Below are 15891 nucleotides of genomic sequence, written 5' to 3' on the forward strand. Positions count from 1 at the left end.
TTCTGGGGGTGATGTTCTTTCCCCGTGTTTGTGGCTTCCAGGTGTCAGAAACTCCTCAGTCCCTCCCAGTGGCATGCTGGAAAATACACATGGATATGTATGGAGATGTAATAGAGTTATTTATTGCCAGCTGGATTGTTTTATAACACCTTCTTAAAATCATAGTTGGAAGTAAACCTGATCCTCAGAGCTATGGAAAAAGCTTTAATAAATCTTTGCATAATTAGAAGCAAAATTCTTGCATAGCTGGCCTTGGATTTGTGCCACCTGGGTTCTTAGGGAGGATTATTGCAAACTGATACCTGATGGAGGCACAGCATCTGTCTCCTCTAGGAGTGTAGCCACAAATCCCTGTGTGCAGAACAAACCCCTGTGTGCAGAACAAGCAGTTTTACAGGATATTGCTGCTGCTACCTCAGCCTTGGTCTGTGAGCAGGGGGGCTGTGCAGGGCAGGGAGCTGGGGGCCAGGGCAGCTCAGAGCTTTCACTTTCCCCTGGCCAGAGGAAGCCCAGAATAAACAGCAAAGCCCTTGGAGGTCTCAGTGGAGCTTAGGGATCAGCAGCACAGTCCCTTGTCCTCTGAAGCACATCCTTCAGTATCAGCAAAGAAATTGTTGCCTTTTTTCCCCTGGTTTGGCTGTTTTCCACCAGCTTTTTCTCCCAGCTGCTCTGGATATGGGGTGGTTGAAGATCAAAGGTTGGTGTTCGATCAGAGAGGTTTTTCAAATCTCTCTTGCAGAGAGGACTTCAGCCATGTTTGTGTTTCACAGGTGTGAGCAGCATGGCTGTTTGGTTCACAAGTTATTTGGGACTCGGCTTTTCCATGTGCTCTATTTTGCACTTCACATTCCATCTTACAGAGGCTTATTCCATCTTAGTGGACTAACTCATGCAATCCAACTTCAGAGTCTCTGCTCTGAAGGGTTGGTTGGTAATGGAATGGTTGTTTTGGGGTTTTTCTGCAAAAGAGACTTCCCTGAGGCAGAGATGAAATCACAGAATCATGGAATCTTATAATTTGGGTTGGATATTAAGGATATTAAAGATGACCCAGTCCCACCCCTGCCATAGGCAGGGACACTTCCAGTATCCCAGATTGCTCCCAGCCCCATCCAGCCTGACTGGAACACTCCCAGGGATGGCTGCTGAGGTTGACAAAGAAAGCCAGGAACCTTTAACAAAGGGAAAAAAAAAAAAAAGACTATTTGCAACCTGTTCTGTCATTATAGAAGTGAGAAAAAAAGTCTTCTGGGAGCTGTAAATTGCTCTCAGGAGGAAGCACAGAGCCCAGGTACACTTTAAACTCTGGCAATCCAGCTCAGGGTAACAGGATCAAGCTCTGCTGAGTCACAGAAATGTTTCTTCCTGAGGTGACTTGAACAGATCCTAATGAGAAATGTGGGTTTCAGGATATCTAGGATAACGTGTTGAAAATACTGGGAGACTGGGAGCTTCCTTCCAGCCCTTCTTGGGGAGAAAAAACAATGGAGATGGGGAGTTTTAAAGTAGGAAACTTGATGGGAATGTGCCAGGTTAGTTGTGCCTGGGATTAAGAAGATGAGCTTAAGTGATTAGTTTATTTTTATCTGGCTGTGTGTGCCTCCTGAGCACAGCCTTCATTCTGGCACCACTCAGCAGCACTTCTGTGTGCAGGGGGAATTTGGGGCTCTACCTAGCTAAGAAACAACTTGGAAACTCTTTTCCAACATAATCTTTAAAAATTGGAGTTTTGCAGCTCCAGACCCCTTTGAGTTTTCCACCTCTGGAAAGCAGAAGTAGATGTAGCTGCTGGTTTGGTTTGCTGTGAAAAACGCCAATAACTTGTTTTTAAAATTTTAGAAGTTTAATAGTAATAAAATGGTTACAAAAATAGTAATATAATTAGAGTAATAATAATAATTTGGACAATTTGGATTAGGACAATATGAGACAATAGAAACAAAGAGTTACAGACAGTCTGGGTAGCTTTTTCTGGGCAACATAAGCCTGAAAAAGGCCCCACGTTAACAGAGGATTAACCCTTAAAAGCAACAGCCTGTTGCATATTCATACACCTCATCCATGGTGCATAAATTCCATTCAAACACAGGATTCTGGCTGGGCAGTGTCAGCTTCTTCCTCTGAATCCTGACAGCTCTTCAGGGCTGAGCAAGGAAGAAGAAGTTTGTTTCTTCTGATAATGGGGCAATAAATTCTCTTTCTCTGAACAATTCAGGTGTCCTGTGGCTGCTATCTTGCTGCAAGTCCTTTCTTTTAAAAAAAGTATCTTACATAGCATAGTTTCTATTTTAACATTATGTTACAACCTAAAATTATATTTAACACACTACTAAAAAAATTAATACAGCATAATTTTTGCAAAAAGCCAATCATAAAATATGCATTTTTCACATTTGCCAAAGTCACAATCTGTAACTTAGCAGCACAGAGGAGCAGGTGGCCATGGCGTGTCCTGTTTGGGGCTTGAGAACCCTTTCCCCTGCTGCTGAAATTCATCACAATTCCTTGGGAGCAGTGCTGCCATTTCCCAGCCTCGTGCCATCATTCTCTGGCTGTTTCTCATGCAGATGAGCACGTTGGGTCCTGTTCTGACCCAGGCACGCTTTAAATGTGGCAGATTTGTGGTTTGTACTCATTTCTCCTATCTGAGCTGCACTATCATCAGGAGCTGTTGTTATCACCCCACATTCTGACACAGCAGAGTCTCCTTGCTCAGCTCTGTTGCTGGGATGTTGGAATGTGCTCCCTGTTGATGGAGTGACCAAATTATTCTTTGTTTCCTTAAAAAGGAAATAAAGCCCAGAAGTTTCTGGTGATCGTGTTCGCAGGGGTCCCAGGGTGAGGGGAAAGACAAGGATCTGACTCCATGTTTAGAAGGCTTGATTTATTATTTTATGATATATATTATATTATTAAAACTATACTAAAATAATAGAAGAAAAGATTTCATCAGAAGGCTGGCTAAGAATAGAAAAAGAAAGATAACAAAGGCTTGTGACTGACCGAGCCAGCTGGGCTGTGATTGGCCATTAATTAGAAACAACCACATGAGCCCAATCCCAGATGCACCTGTTGCATTCCACAGCAGCAGATAACCATTGGTTACATTTTGTTCCTGAGGCCTCTCAGCTTCTCAGGAGGAAAAATGCTAAAACAAGGATTTTTCATAAAACATAAAATATGTCTGTGACAGTTTCTCTCCTCAATTAGGTAAAAAGACACCTCATAGGACCTGGGGGAGGGACTTCACCTCAAACTTATGGATTGCACAGGAGCTAAAAAGTCCTGTCTAAGCAATTTACTAAAAAAAAGAAGAAAACACAGGAACTAATTGCTTTTGTGAGGTGTTTTACCAGGAGCAAGACCCTCTTGCATCTGGCTCGATTTTTCTCTGTAAAGAGTTTTGTTATTTTGCCTTTTATCAAAACTTTTCTGTTTCCAGCACTACCACAAAAGCCATCCTGCTGATTTTATGCCTTCTAAAGTAGCTGAGCTATCTTAGGTGTAATAAAAATCTCCAAGAGCTTATAAGACCTGGCTGGAAGGACCACTGGGAATGGCTGGACAATCTGTGAGTCTCTTTGTCTGGAGGCACTGAATATCTAACCTGGCTTCCTTTTCCAGGTATTACCCCTGCCTGCTGCTGGCTGTTTCAGAGCCCTGTGAGAATGCTGTGCTACTCAGGTACCCACTGAGCTTGTCAGCCAGCCCTGCAGTGCCCTGCAAGCCTTAGTTCAGCTCCTTTTAGTCCCCCTGGCCTGTCAGAGGACAGACAGGCTGTGGTTAGCAATCCCTGTAAGCCACAAGCTCTGAGCATCCTCACCCTCTGCTAACAACTGCTTCTCACATAGCCTAGGCAGCAGCTGGGGCCTTAGGTGTTCCTCTCCTCTCTCCCTGTGATTTTCTCCCAAGTGTGCTGGTCATTGCTGCTTTCTGGAGCTGGGAATTCATTGCTCACATCTGGCTCTGATAAGGAACAAGCTGCCATTGTCTGACCCTCTGTTCGTGGGGTGGGCTGAGGGAGGCAGTGACACTGCTTTGGTAAAAACAGACACTGTCTTGTTGGTGAGATGGGGTTTTGGTTCAGCCAAAGAGAGCTGGGAGCCTGCAAGGCCGTGAGTAGTGCAGGAGCTGACCCCAGAGGAGCTGTGACAGCAGGAGGGCTCACCCTGGTAAGTGCTGAGGAGCTGCTGGCCCCGTGCCTCTGGTTCTTCTGGCAAATAACATTTTCAGGATGAACCTTAACAGTGATGTGAGCAGAGGTAAGTTTGTGGTGACGGCTGATTTAGTCTCTCCTGGGTGATGAATATAATCCAGGGGGTTCATTAAACTGAGGAAAAGGTTCTCTGTTCACAGGGAACAGGTGAGAGGGTTTTATTTTTTCCATGCTTTGAGTTGGAAGATGCCAGAGTCCCCAAGACATTTGGGATGGCAGTGATGGATGCAGCTGATGTTGGAACATGGGTCTGGAAATCAGCCATGTGCCCTCCTACTGCAAAGGGAGATGTTGAATTCCATAGGTTAGGGAAGTGTTTGTGAGTATTGTGAGTGAAAACTTGCCCATCCATGATTTCAGCAAATGAGTTTCATGCTCTGTGCCTGAGCAGTGTCAGTTGTAGAGTGAGGCACAGTGGCTTGGGGGTTCAGGGGGGAAGCAGCCAGTGAAATGGATTTAAAACTATATTTAAGAAGATCTCCCAACTGGCTTAGAGCCTTCTGAACCATCTCTGTGCTCTGTAGGAACAAGAGTGTGGCTTGCTTGAGAAGCAGGAAGGTCAGAGCTGGTCTCAAGCTGCACCAAGGGAATTACAGGTTGGATATCAGGGAAAAGTTTTTTCAGAAAGGGTGATAAAGTTCTGGAATGTTCTGTCCAGGGAGGTGGTGGAGTCACCATCCCTGGGTGTGTTTGACAAAGCCTGGATGTGGCACTGGGTGCCAGGGTTGAGTTGAGGGATTTGGGCTGGGTTGGACTCAATGATCTTGAAGGTCTCTTCCTGTTGCAGAGAGAGGGAGAAAAAGGGCAAGGAGAGGTTTGGTCTCCCTGGCACAGCTTAACAGGGAGATTCAAAGTGGGCATGGAGTAAGGCTTGGGCCAATGGGATTACAGATCCATGGTACTTCAGGGGAGGGTCACAGGCTTGGAATAAACCCTACATTTTTGAGAGGTGAGACAGAGCATACCATTTAACTAAAATGTAACACCACATCTCCCAACCTCGTGACTCTGTGCTGGGCGAGGTGCAATGAGTGGGACACATTCCTCCCCCAGGACTGTCTGCTCACCCATCTCCTTTTCTCTTGCAGGTTTAACTGGAGCGAGCTGACCCCTCTGGGGCTGTGGGGGAGGACCCATGGCCTGCAGACAGAGAACTCCGAGTTCCTGCTGGAAGGGATGCCCTTCCGCATCCTGGGGGGCTCCATGCACTACTTCAGAGTGCCCCGGGAGTACTGGGAGGATCGCATGCTCAAAATGAGAGCCTGTGGCCTCAACACCCTCACCACGTGAGTGCCCTCCCTGCCCAGCCTCTCCACTGTGCTGGTGCTCACAGGGGTCCCAGCATGAGGGAAGAGACAAGAATGGTGACTCCATGTTTTCCAGAAGGCTGATTTATTGTTTTATGATATATATTATATTAAAACTATACTAAAAGAATAAAAGAAAGGATTTCATCAGAAGGCTGGCTAAGAATAGAAAAAGAATGGTAACAAAGGCTTGTGACTGACTGAGACAGTCTGGACAGCTGGGCTGTGATTGGCCATTAATTAGAAACAACCACATGAGACCAGTCACAGATCCACCTGTTGCATTCCACAGCAGCAGATTATCGGAATAATAACAATAATATTGTTATTATTGTTATATTATTGTTATTATTCCACAGATTATTGGAATAATAACAATAATATTATTATTATTATATTATTGTTATTATTCCACAGATTATTGGAATAATAACAATAATATTGTTATTACTGTTATTATTGTTATATTATTGTTACTATTCCACAGATTATTGGAATAATAACAATAATATTGTTATTATTGTTATATTATTGTTACTATTCCACAGATTATTGGAATAATAACAATAATATTGTTATTATTGTTATATTATTGTTATATTATTGTTATTATTCCACAGATTATTGGAATAATAACAATAATATTGTTATTATTGTTATTATTGTTATATTATTGTGATTATTCCACAGATTATTGGAATAACAACAATAATATTGTTATTATTGTTATATTAATGTTATTATTCCACAGATTATTGGAATAATAACAATAATATTGTTATTATTCCAATAATCTGTGGAATAATAATAATATTGTTATTATTCCACAGATTATTGTTGAATAATAACAATATTATTCCACAATAATCATTGTTTACATTTTGTTCCTGAGGCCTCTCAGCTTCTCAGGAGGAAAAATCCTAAGGAAAGAATTTTTCATCAAACATGTCTGTGACAGGCCATAAGGATGTATTTCCATGCTCCTTACTGTGGGAAAAGTGTTGGGGAAGATGGAGCAGGAAAGCCATGTAAATATGATTGCCTGGCAGAAGATTTTGAGAATGTGGAAACTGTAAGTGAGATTGAAATGAAAGCAAGCTTTGAGATCCCTCAGTTACTGAACAACTGGAAAACAATGGTGTGGCTGCTGAAGGTGATCCCCTTTTGATGGAACAACACCCTCTGCCTGCAGACAGGCCCAAGGGGCAGAGCAGACCCTGCAGCTTGGCAGAAGGGGCCAAAGAGGAGTTTTTAGGGTTTAAAGTGTAACACAGGATGGTGATGTAATGTGGTTTAGCTCTCCTTATAAGGTTAAATATAAAGTTTGTACACAAACAGAGATAATGGCAAGCAAGTGGTTTTCAGAGCCCTGGATGAAGGGGACACAGAGGTTCTGGGGGTCTGAGCAGGCTGCAGGCTTGGCCTTGCTTTCCAAGGCTTGGTGGGGAAAGAGCTTGTTTAAAATCCTAAATGCTGTAGGACTTGTGTCTTGTACTAGATTGGTTAGTGAAAATTAGAATATTCAGCAGAGAAGAAGATTTATGGTATTGTAACGGGAACTTTGCTCTCTTTTTTCCTCTTGTTTTATTCTTCTCTCTCCCTCTTTGGGGCTCTCTCAGTCCTGCTCTGAGCTGTGCCTGGCAGCTCCCAGCAGGGCCCTGCACCCAGGCCCTTTGCAATAAATGCAATTTCCATGACCTGGCTTCAGAGATCTCTCGTCTCCATCCATCCCAACTGTCCTACCCTCTGTGGCTCCTACAGAAAAGAATGGTGGGGCCTCAGTTTTTCTCTGAGTATGCCAGAGCTCACCTTCACCTGCTCTGCCTTTCAGGTACGTGCCGTGGAACCTGCACGAAAAGGAAAGAGGCAAGTTTGACTTCAGTAAAAACCTGGACCTGAGGTATGTGGCACAGACAGCTCTGTTCTGAAATACTCCTCTTTGGAGGGGAGGGGGGGTGTGGTGTTTGGGTGAAGATGTCATTTCCAGATGTGCCTTGATCAGGCAGTGGGGACTCCTTCCTTCCCCTTCCTCATCCTTCTGAAGTTCTGGGAACTTAATCAATTTAGCACCAATTTGATATCTTTGCTGGGATCCCCAGGATGAGGGAAGAGATTAATCTGACTCCATGTTCTCAGAAGGCTGATTTATTATTTATGATATTATACTATATTAAAAGAATGCCATACTAAAACTATACTAAAAGAATACAGAAAAAGGATACAGACAGAAGGCTTAATGAGCTGGGTGGTGATTGGTCATGAAATAAAAACAATTCACATTAAACCAGTCAAACATGCACCTGTTGGTAAACAATGTCCAAACACATTCCAAAGCAGCAAAACAGGGAGAAGCCAATCAGATAATTATTGTTTTCATTTTTCTCTGAGGCTTCTCAACTTCCCAAGAGAAGAAATGCTGGTGAAGGGATTTTTCAGAAAATATCACAGTGACACCAGTCCTGTGTGGTTACTTCATCATGCAATTCCCTTCTGCTTTGCTACCTAAATTCAATGGGTTTGGAGTATTAGGGGTGGGGGTTCTGCAGACAATAATTCCTCTGTCTGGATCCCCAGGGCCTTCCTTTCCCTGGCAGCTAAAAATGGGCTGTGGGTGATTCTGCGCCCTGGACCTTACATCTGCTCAGAGTGGGACCTCGGGGGTCTGCCCAGGTGAGTGTGGAAATTGCTCACTGCAGGGAAATATCAGGGACAAACAAATCCCAAGCTCCTGATCACAACATCAGGGACAAACAAATCCCAGACTCCCAATTGTGGTGGTGTTCACAGGGGTCCCGGGATGAGGGAAGAGATGAGAATCTTGACTCCATGTTTCAGAAGGCTGATTTATTATTTTATGATATATATTATATTAAAAGAAAATGATAAACTATACTAAAGAATAGAAGAAAGGATTTCATCAGAAGGGAGCAAGGAAAGGAATGAATGATAATAAAATCTTGTGACTGCTCACAGCCTCGACACAGGTGGCTGTCATTGGTCATCAAGTAAAAACAATTTCACATGCTGGGTAAGCAATTCTCCAAATCATATTTCAAAGCAGCAAAACATGGAGAAGTTGAAACTTCCAGCTTCTCAGGAGAAAAGATCCTAATGAAAAGATTTTTCATAAAATATGTCTGTGACACACGATCACATAGTCAAGGCTCCTTCAAAGGAATTGCTTTGGAATGCCTGGCTGCTTGATGGGGATATTTATTTTCTGTGTTCCCAAAACAGAAATTATCTCATTATCTTATGGAGCTCTTCTAATTTTGTTTTTGAGTGTTAAAATAATAATAATTGTTTTATGGTATAATGGTTACAGCAAGAAAATAGAATTAGAGGAACCCATCTTGCTGTTGCACCTTGACTCTGCATAACATGGACAGGATTTGCAGCTTGGTGTAAGAATTTACTCCATCTCAGCTCCATTTTAAAAGTCCTACTAGAAATCTGCATTATATGGCTGGCAGTGATGAAACCCCAGCCTCCTGTGGTGTTTTCCCCTGAGGAGGCTCTGGGAGCCCTGGGACATTCCTGGTTCCTGAGTGGAGCCAGTGCCAGGTTACCACGTTTTCCTTACTGCACACAGCACAAACCTCAGTGCAGATTACTTGGGGATTATTTTTTTAACTTTTCACTTTTCACCTGCCTTTGGCATCAGAGTTGAGTTGTCAGGGACTTACTCCTGAGAGCAGAGCTCTTCATGACCAGAGCCAGAAGCCACCTCCACATTGGATTATGAGAAGTGCATCTGTTGTCAGTTGTTGTCACATCACCCATGTGGTTTTTTAATCAGACACATAAAAATTCTAATAAAGGGCAACAGTACTATTCTCATTTTCCAGCTAAAGAGGACATGATTTTTTTTAAGTCCACAAAGCCACATTTAGCAAAGAGTTGAATATTCAGATCTTTGAAAGGATATTAGTTAAGGCCTCATTTTGCTGAGAAAAGGAAAATACAGGCTCATTCCCCTTAAATTGTTACAGCACTATATTGTTCTGCTCTTCAACAAATTGCCCTTTTTGCTGTTAACTCCAAACAAACCCAGCCTTGTAAATCAGCAGTAGAAACAGTGGGAACAATGACAGCAATCTTTTATTTGAGAAAGGGTTGGGTTTTTTTGAGGGAGCACTTGGTTGCAGTGCCCTCGGGAATGCAGGGAATTCACTTTGGAGTGATAAGATTAAGCCTTGAAATATTATTGGAAGAGGTGATGAAATGAGTTTGGGCCTGAAATGCAAAACAAAAAGAAGAGGAGGAGATTGGGAATTGGAGCCTGGATTTATTTCCAAGTGAGAGATGGACATGAGGTGGGTGGGACACGGTGTCACTGTGGGCTCCGCCAGGTGACACTGATGATCCCTGCCCAGGTGGGACTTGATGCCAGTGGCTGGAACACCTCTGCATGACTGGACAGGGCTGTCTAACACATCTCTTCTGCTGCTGTTCCCCAGCTGGCTGCTGCAGGACCCCGAGATGCAGCTGAGGACGACCTACAAGGGCTTCACGGAGGCTGTGGACGCCTACTTTGACCGCCTGATGCGCGTGGTTGTCCCTTTCCAGGCAAGCACCATCCTGCCCCTGTCCCTGTTCCTGGGAGTGGCTGCACAGGGCACTGGGGGCTCTGTGTGACAGCAGAGGGTCAGGCAATAACCAAAAACTGCCACAAAAATGCACCAGGAATCAGCACAGGCTGTTTTCTCTGTCACTGTGGGAGCATGGGAGGGTGGAGCTGAGTCCTTCTGATGCTGGTGCATCTTTCCTGCCAGTTAATGGGATTTTTGCTAGTTAGAAATCAAGTGAACACCTTCTTTCTCCCTTTTTTTTGTCCCCCACAGTACAAGAAAGGAGGTCCCATCATTGCAGTGCAGGTGGAGAATGAATATGGTTCCTATGCCAAAGACCCAAACTACATGAACTATGTCAAAATGGTAATGGTGGCACTTTTACTTGTTTCTGTGTTAATCTCTCCCATAATTCTCCTTCCCTACAGTGTTTTCTTTTTTCTGTGTAACTTTTGAGTGTGGTTTGAGAGACTCTTGAAAGCACCAGCTGCATTTTCCTTGGATGTTTCCTCCAGGAGTGGAAGAGTTGGCACATGAGCCTCTGAGTGTTGATAAATCTGTGTTCTTATATCTCCCAGAGAAGAGGGAGATAGTGAGCTGGGAGTGTCTGTCCTGCACAGCCTGCCTTGAAGCAGCTCTCACCTGCAGGTCCTTTTTTGCCTCTCCTAGATATATTTGATAAAGGTTTCCCTTTGTTGGCTTTCCTGGCAGGAGAGTTGATGGGAACAAGTCAGCAGCACTCTCCTAAACCTGTGTAATCTGCAGCTCAGCATCAGGGAGCTTAATTTGCCTAATGCCTCCCTTAGCCCTGTCAGAAAGGGATTGAACTGTGCCCTGGCTGCTCTGAGTCAGTGATGAGGAGCTGGCCCATGCCCAGGGAGGCTGGATTATCCTGGTGGATCTCCCAGCACTCTGACCCAGTGCAGGGCAGGCAGATAGTGAGATCTGCAGTGTGCCTCACAGGGTTTGTTGTTTCATTTCTTCTCACTGAATGCTTAAAGGTATTGCTGCACATCAGGGGGGTCACCCATGCAGGCTTGCTCTTCTGCTACAGGATGATGGGATCCTTCTGGAGCCTTTTGGGTAGCCCAGCTGCACCCTGAGGCTCACCCTCAGGGTTATTAGAGTAGATAGCTTTATTTTTAGTTATTAGGGTAGATAGTTTTAGACTTTGATTGTGTTTAGGGTGAGGAAGACAGTTGCAGTTATTACAGTGTATAGATAGAAGTTGAGGAGTGTAAGCTTAGGGTTGTAGATGATAATGATTGCTATTCAGCCTAGGTGGGAGATGGAAGAAAAAGCTAGGATTGTTTGGATTTGTGTTTGGTTGAGTCCTATTCATCCTCCCAGGGCTGCTGAGAGGACAGCCAGGGTGGTGAGGAGTGTAGGGTTTAATGAGGGTGACACCCTGAGGCTCAGGTTGTGCCATTGCTCAGGGTGTCCAGAGGCTTTTCAAACAAACCAGTCCATGGCAGGAGTGCTCCTCTCCTTAGGGCTGCACCAACTCCAGCTTGTGCTGTGGTTTAGCTCTCCTTACAAGGTCAAATATAAAGTTTGTACACAAACAAATTAGAGATAATGGCAAGCAGGTGGTTTTCAGAGCCCTGGATGAAGGGGACACAGAGGTTCTGGGGGTCTGAGCAGGCTGCAGGCTTGGCCTTGCTTTCCTTGGTGAGGAGAGTTTGTGCTGTTTCAGACTTGTCAGGACACATCTCCCTGCCAGGCCTGTGGGTGTATTTTTGCAGTGCTGTTTCATCATATTCTGGGATTGGGTGCAATTTGCATCTGAGGCAGTGCAGAATAGTGGTTAGAGATGGAAATGTTGGAAAGCAGGATTTGCAGGGCTTTGTTTTTGGTTGGAGTGGGATCTGATGTGAGGTGGGGCTCTGAGTCTTTGTTCTGGTTTGTGGCAAGGTGATTAATTCACATCTAGCATCTCTGACCAAGTTGCAGCTTCCTGGAATTAATAAACTCATTACAAAACACCCACAGCTCACACAAAAACTCAACTCCCTGTGCTTACCTCACTTTTTGGGTACCTTTGCCTTCCTAAAAGTGAAAGGATTTATTGACATGGCCCTTCCCACACAGACCTGAGCTTCTATTCCTGCTTCTCTGCTGCACTCTGGGAGGCACTGAATGTGTGGGAGCTCTGCTGTTCCTCTGTTTTGCATTTACACTCAAAAGGAGGGGAAGAAACTCAGCATTAGTGCAGTGCTCAAAGAATTACCTTGGTAAAATTGGTTAGAAATTCCAGCTCCCTCAGCAGCTGAATTTTGTCTGAATCCAGCTTCTGTTCAGGTATAAATTTGGTGGGGATGGGTTGAAGAAGTGCCCAGCTTGTCCTGGCTCTGGGCTGGGTTTGTCTGTAGGCTCTGTGTTGCAAGGTTTCATGCCCAGGTCTGCTCTTAGTGCAGGCAGGGACAATAAGCAAAGGGTTTTATCCCATGTCACAATTAGTGATTTGGACTGAAGGGACTGAAGCCTTGCTCTCAGAGCTCCTGGGAGCTGCAGGAGTGACTTCCAATGGAGGAACAGTGAAATGAGTGGTTAATTAAGGCACTGTTCTGTTCAGGACCAGCTGCAAGAGAGCAATCCTTATGGGAGGATCTTGTGTGTGCAGGTGGATTTTAAAACCTTGGACTCCTGATTCCTCTAGAGCTGTAATATTGAGGAACCACTAAATTCATTGATTTTTGAAAAACATCTGTGCCTGAGCTGTCCTGTGAAGGTGTTCTGTGCAAAATCAGCTCTTCCCTCTTTCCAGCTCCCACTGTCAGGCATTTGGGAAGCCTGAGCTGAATTTCCTTTCCTCCTTCCACCTGAATCCCTCTCCTGATGAAAGCAGTGAAGCTGTTTACTGCCTTGATCTCAGAAGCTATAATCCTGAAGTTGGATGCATCAGTGAGAAACCAATTGAGCTTTCTAAGACAAAATAAGATTTTCCAGTGGTCTTTAAGCTGGGAAAAGTAGGCAGGGAGGCTTCAGGAGGAATGGGAGATGTCACAGGGATAATATTTATTACAAGGCACTGCCAGTTGCAGGCTGTGCCCACAGAAGGGATGCTGGAGTGCTTTAATACCCTGAGAAATGCTAAATTCTGTTAACACAATGGCTTTTGCTCTTTTTAACCCAGGCCCTGTTAAACAGAGGGATTGTGGAGCTGCTGATGACCTCAGACAACAAGAATGGGCTGTCCTTTGGCTTGGTGGAAGGAGGTGAGTGCTTCTAGAGCTGAGGGAGGAAAACAGGACTTGAATTCACCCTTTGCACCCCCTGAGTCCTGTTTGTGGCAGGAGGGACCCCTTGGCTGGATGGTGCAGCCAGGACAAACCCAGACCCCTCCCAGAAAGGTTTAGAATTATTTATTTTCCACATAGTGCAACACTGTGGGAAGGGATGGGCATCTGTACTTCCCACTGAGTCAAGAGATGGCAGCACCCAGCATTTCTTAATGTTTCACCTGACTACAAGGCTGAAAATGCTACTTATTGCTTCATTTCAATAGATACTAAACAAGTTCCTCAGCAATTACTAGCAGTAGTAACTCATTCCTAAGGTAAAAGCTTTGCAGTTAAAAAGAGAAGGAAAAAAAGGTCCATTAAAACCTTGATTCTGAGTTTTACATTTAAGCAGTAGATGTAGCAATAGTTTGTGGGGCAGCATTATCTTCTGAGCAAGCTTATTTTGGGGTGTAAAACCTTAGGTGGGGAAAGGAGGGTGTCAGATGTGTAGAATGCAGAAGGATGCCCATTTTCCCTTTTATAAAGTATAATTCTAATAAGTTTTTTAAATGTTGCTTAGCACCCTCCTCCTTTTTCCTGGGAAGAAATGGAGGTGCAGCTGCTTGAGTTTCACTGAGCCCTAAATCTGACTGTTTGGGGCACTGATTCCCAGAATTTGGGGTAATTTCAGCTGGGATTTACTCTGTGCTTGGCCTCTGCTCTCTCCTGTGTTCCTGCCAATTGCCTGGGGTGTTATTGCTCCCCAAATTTAGTATTTGCAGGGTACAGCCTTTGAGTGCTCCTGTTATCACTCAGTCATAAATAATGTTAAATTTCCAATCTCAGGCATGGAGATGATTAAAGGGAAAAACTTTCCCCTCCTTTTTTCCCTCCTTTTGCTTTTCCATGTCAGAATGAGAGGGATAAATTCATTTACTGAGTCATGGGCCTTCAGCAGCACGGTGAAAAATTCCTTTGGATGTTTTTGGGTGTGCAGCAGTTTTCAGCTGTGACCACACAGAGTCACTGTCTGCCTGCCACACACACACAGAGCTGTCAGGAGGAGGAGAAAGGAGAAATCCCTGCCTTGGCCTCATCTCCTGAGGGAGGGAATGTTGGCAGCTCCTCCTTGTCTGGAGTGTCCTGTTCTGCTGGGAGCTCTTTGATCCCAGTTTGCCTCTGGTTGTCACAACAATCTGTGAGAGCCAGGGTGTCACTGATCACAGAATAACAGAATTTAGAGAATTCATGGAATGACCAGATTGGAGGAGACTTTCAAGACCATCCAGTCCAACCCAGCCCCAACAGCTCAACTGAACCCTGGCACCCAGTGCCACATCCAGGCTTTGTTAAACACACCCAGGGATGGGGACTGCACCACCTCCCTGGGCAGAACATTCCAGAACTTTATCACCCTTTCTGGAAAATCTTCTTCCTGCTATCCACCCTGTATTTCCCTTGTGCAGCTCGAGGCTGTGTGCTCTGGTTGTGTCAGCTCCTGGAGAAAGAGCCCAGCCCCAGCTGAGCACAGGCACCTTTCAGGAGCTGTGCAGTGATGGGGGCACCCCTGAGTCTCCTTTTCTCCAGGCTGAGCACCCCCAGCTCCCTCAGGGGTTCCTCTCAGGATGTTTGGGATAACCAGGGCTCCAAGTGAGGGGCAGCAGGGTGTGAGGAAGGGGTTGAAGGAGAGGCAAGAATCCCTGCCCATCCCTGGAAGTGTCCAAGGCCAGGCTGGGCAGGGTTTGGATCCTCTGGAATAGTGAGAGGTCTCCCTGCCCTTCCAGGGATGAGTTTAAGGTCTCTTCTATCCCAATCCCACTCTGATTCCAAAATTCCCAAGCTGATCTGACCTGGTGAGGCCCCTCTGGGAGCTGCTGGGTGCCAAAGCCTCTGCTGTCCCTCCAGAGCAGGGTGGGATGCCTTGTGTGTGTGTGTGTGTGGGAAGAACAGCCCATGAGAAGGATCAGTAAGGCTCTGGGGATGGTTCTCTTTTCCATGGGCTGCTGTTAACCATACAGAGCTGGGCACGTTCTCCTTCAGAACTGCCAACTAACATATTACATCAGTGCTAAATCCACATTTTATTTTGTTCTCCTTTCGTGTTTTCTGTGCTGAATTCTCCAGCTCAGCTCACTACATGGGTCAGCCTATTAAAATCAAGGTATAAATAGTGAGAAGTGAGCTTTTCCTTCTGTAAATAATTCTGTTTGAAGTGATCTGCCTGACACAACTGGGGCTGGATTTGATAGCAGCTCTCTTGTTGGAAGTCAATTTTTAATGCTGAATCACATCATTGCTGCTGCAGAGTTTGTCTGGGAGAAATATCAGTGTGACTGAGGGCTGGGAGATACAAAAATGGTTAAAATGTGTGCCAGGGGCTGGGACACTGATCCCAGATTAGGGTCTTGTCCTGCAGGAGGTGTTCCCACCCAGAATCACAGAATCACAGCACAGATCTCGGAATCTCTGCTGCCCAGAGTGACCCCAAGATGTGTTCAAAGTCTCTTTTCCCAGCCCAGCGGTCAAAGGAGTCAGAGCTCTTCAGTTCTTGGTCTCAAGGTTGTTCATTGTTT

At 45.0% G+C, this 15891-nt stretch overlaps 1 protein-coding gene across 4 annotated transcripts in view; it reads left to right on the forward strand.

Moving 5' to 3' along the window:
* Positions 1-15891, forward strand: part of LOC136565717 (beta-galactosidase-1-like protein 2) — a 34548-nt gene that overhangs the window by 1000 nt on the left and 17657 nt on the right. For 2 of the 4 annotated variants that reach the window (XM_066564451.1, XM_066564450.1), the window contains exons 2-8: positions 3625-3684; positions 5305-5502; positions 7355-7423; positions 8098-8193; positions 9984-10092; positions 10368-10460; positions 13231-13312. In XM_066564451.1, coding sequence (XP_066420548.1) covers positions 3625-3684; positions 5305-5502; positions 7355-7423; positions 8098-8193; positions 9984-10092; positions 10368-10460; positions 13231-13312 — 707 coding nt within the window. The remainder of the gene's footprint in view (positions 1-3624; positions 3685-5304; positions 5503-7354; positions 7424-8097; positions 8194-9983; positions 10093-10367; positions 10461-13230; positions 13313-15891) is intronic. The other 2 variants (XM_066564453.1, XM_066564452.1) reach the window with 1 other exon arrangement.

This window comes from Molothrus aeneus, chromosome 22, assembly GCF_037042795.1.
Source record: "Molothrus aeneus isolate 106 chromosome 22, BPBGC_Maene_1.0, whole genome shotgun sequence".
Classification (NCBI taxonomy): domain Eukaryota; kingdom Metazoa; phylum Chordata; class Aves; order Passeriformes; family Icteridae; genus Molothrus; species Molothrus aeneus.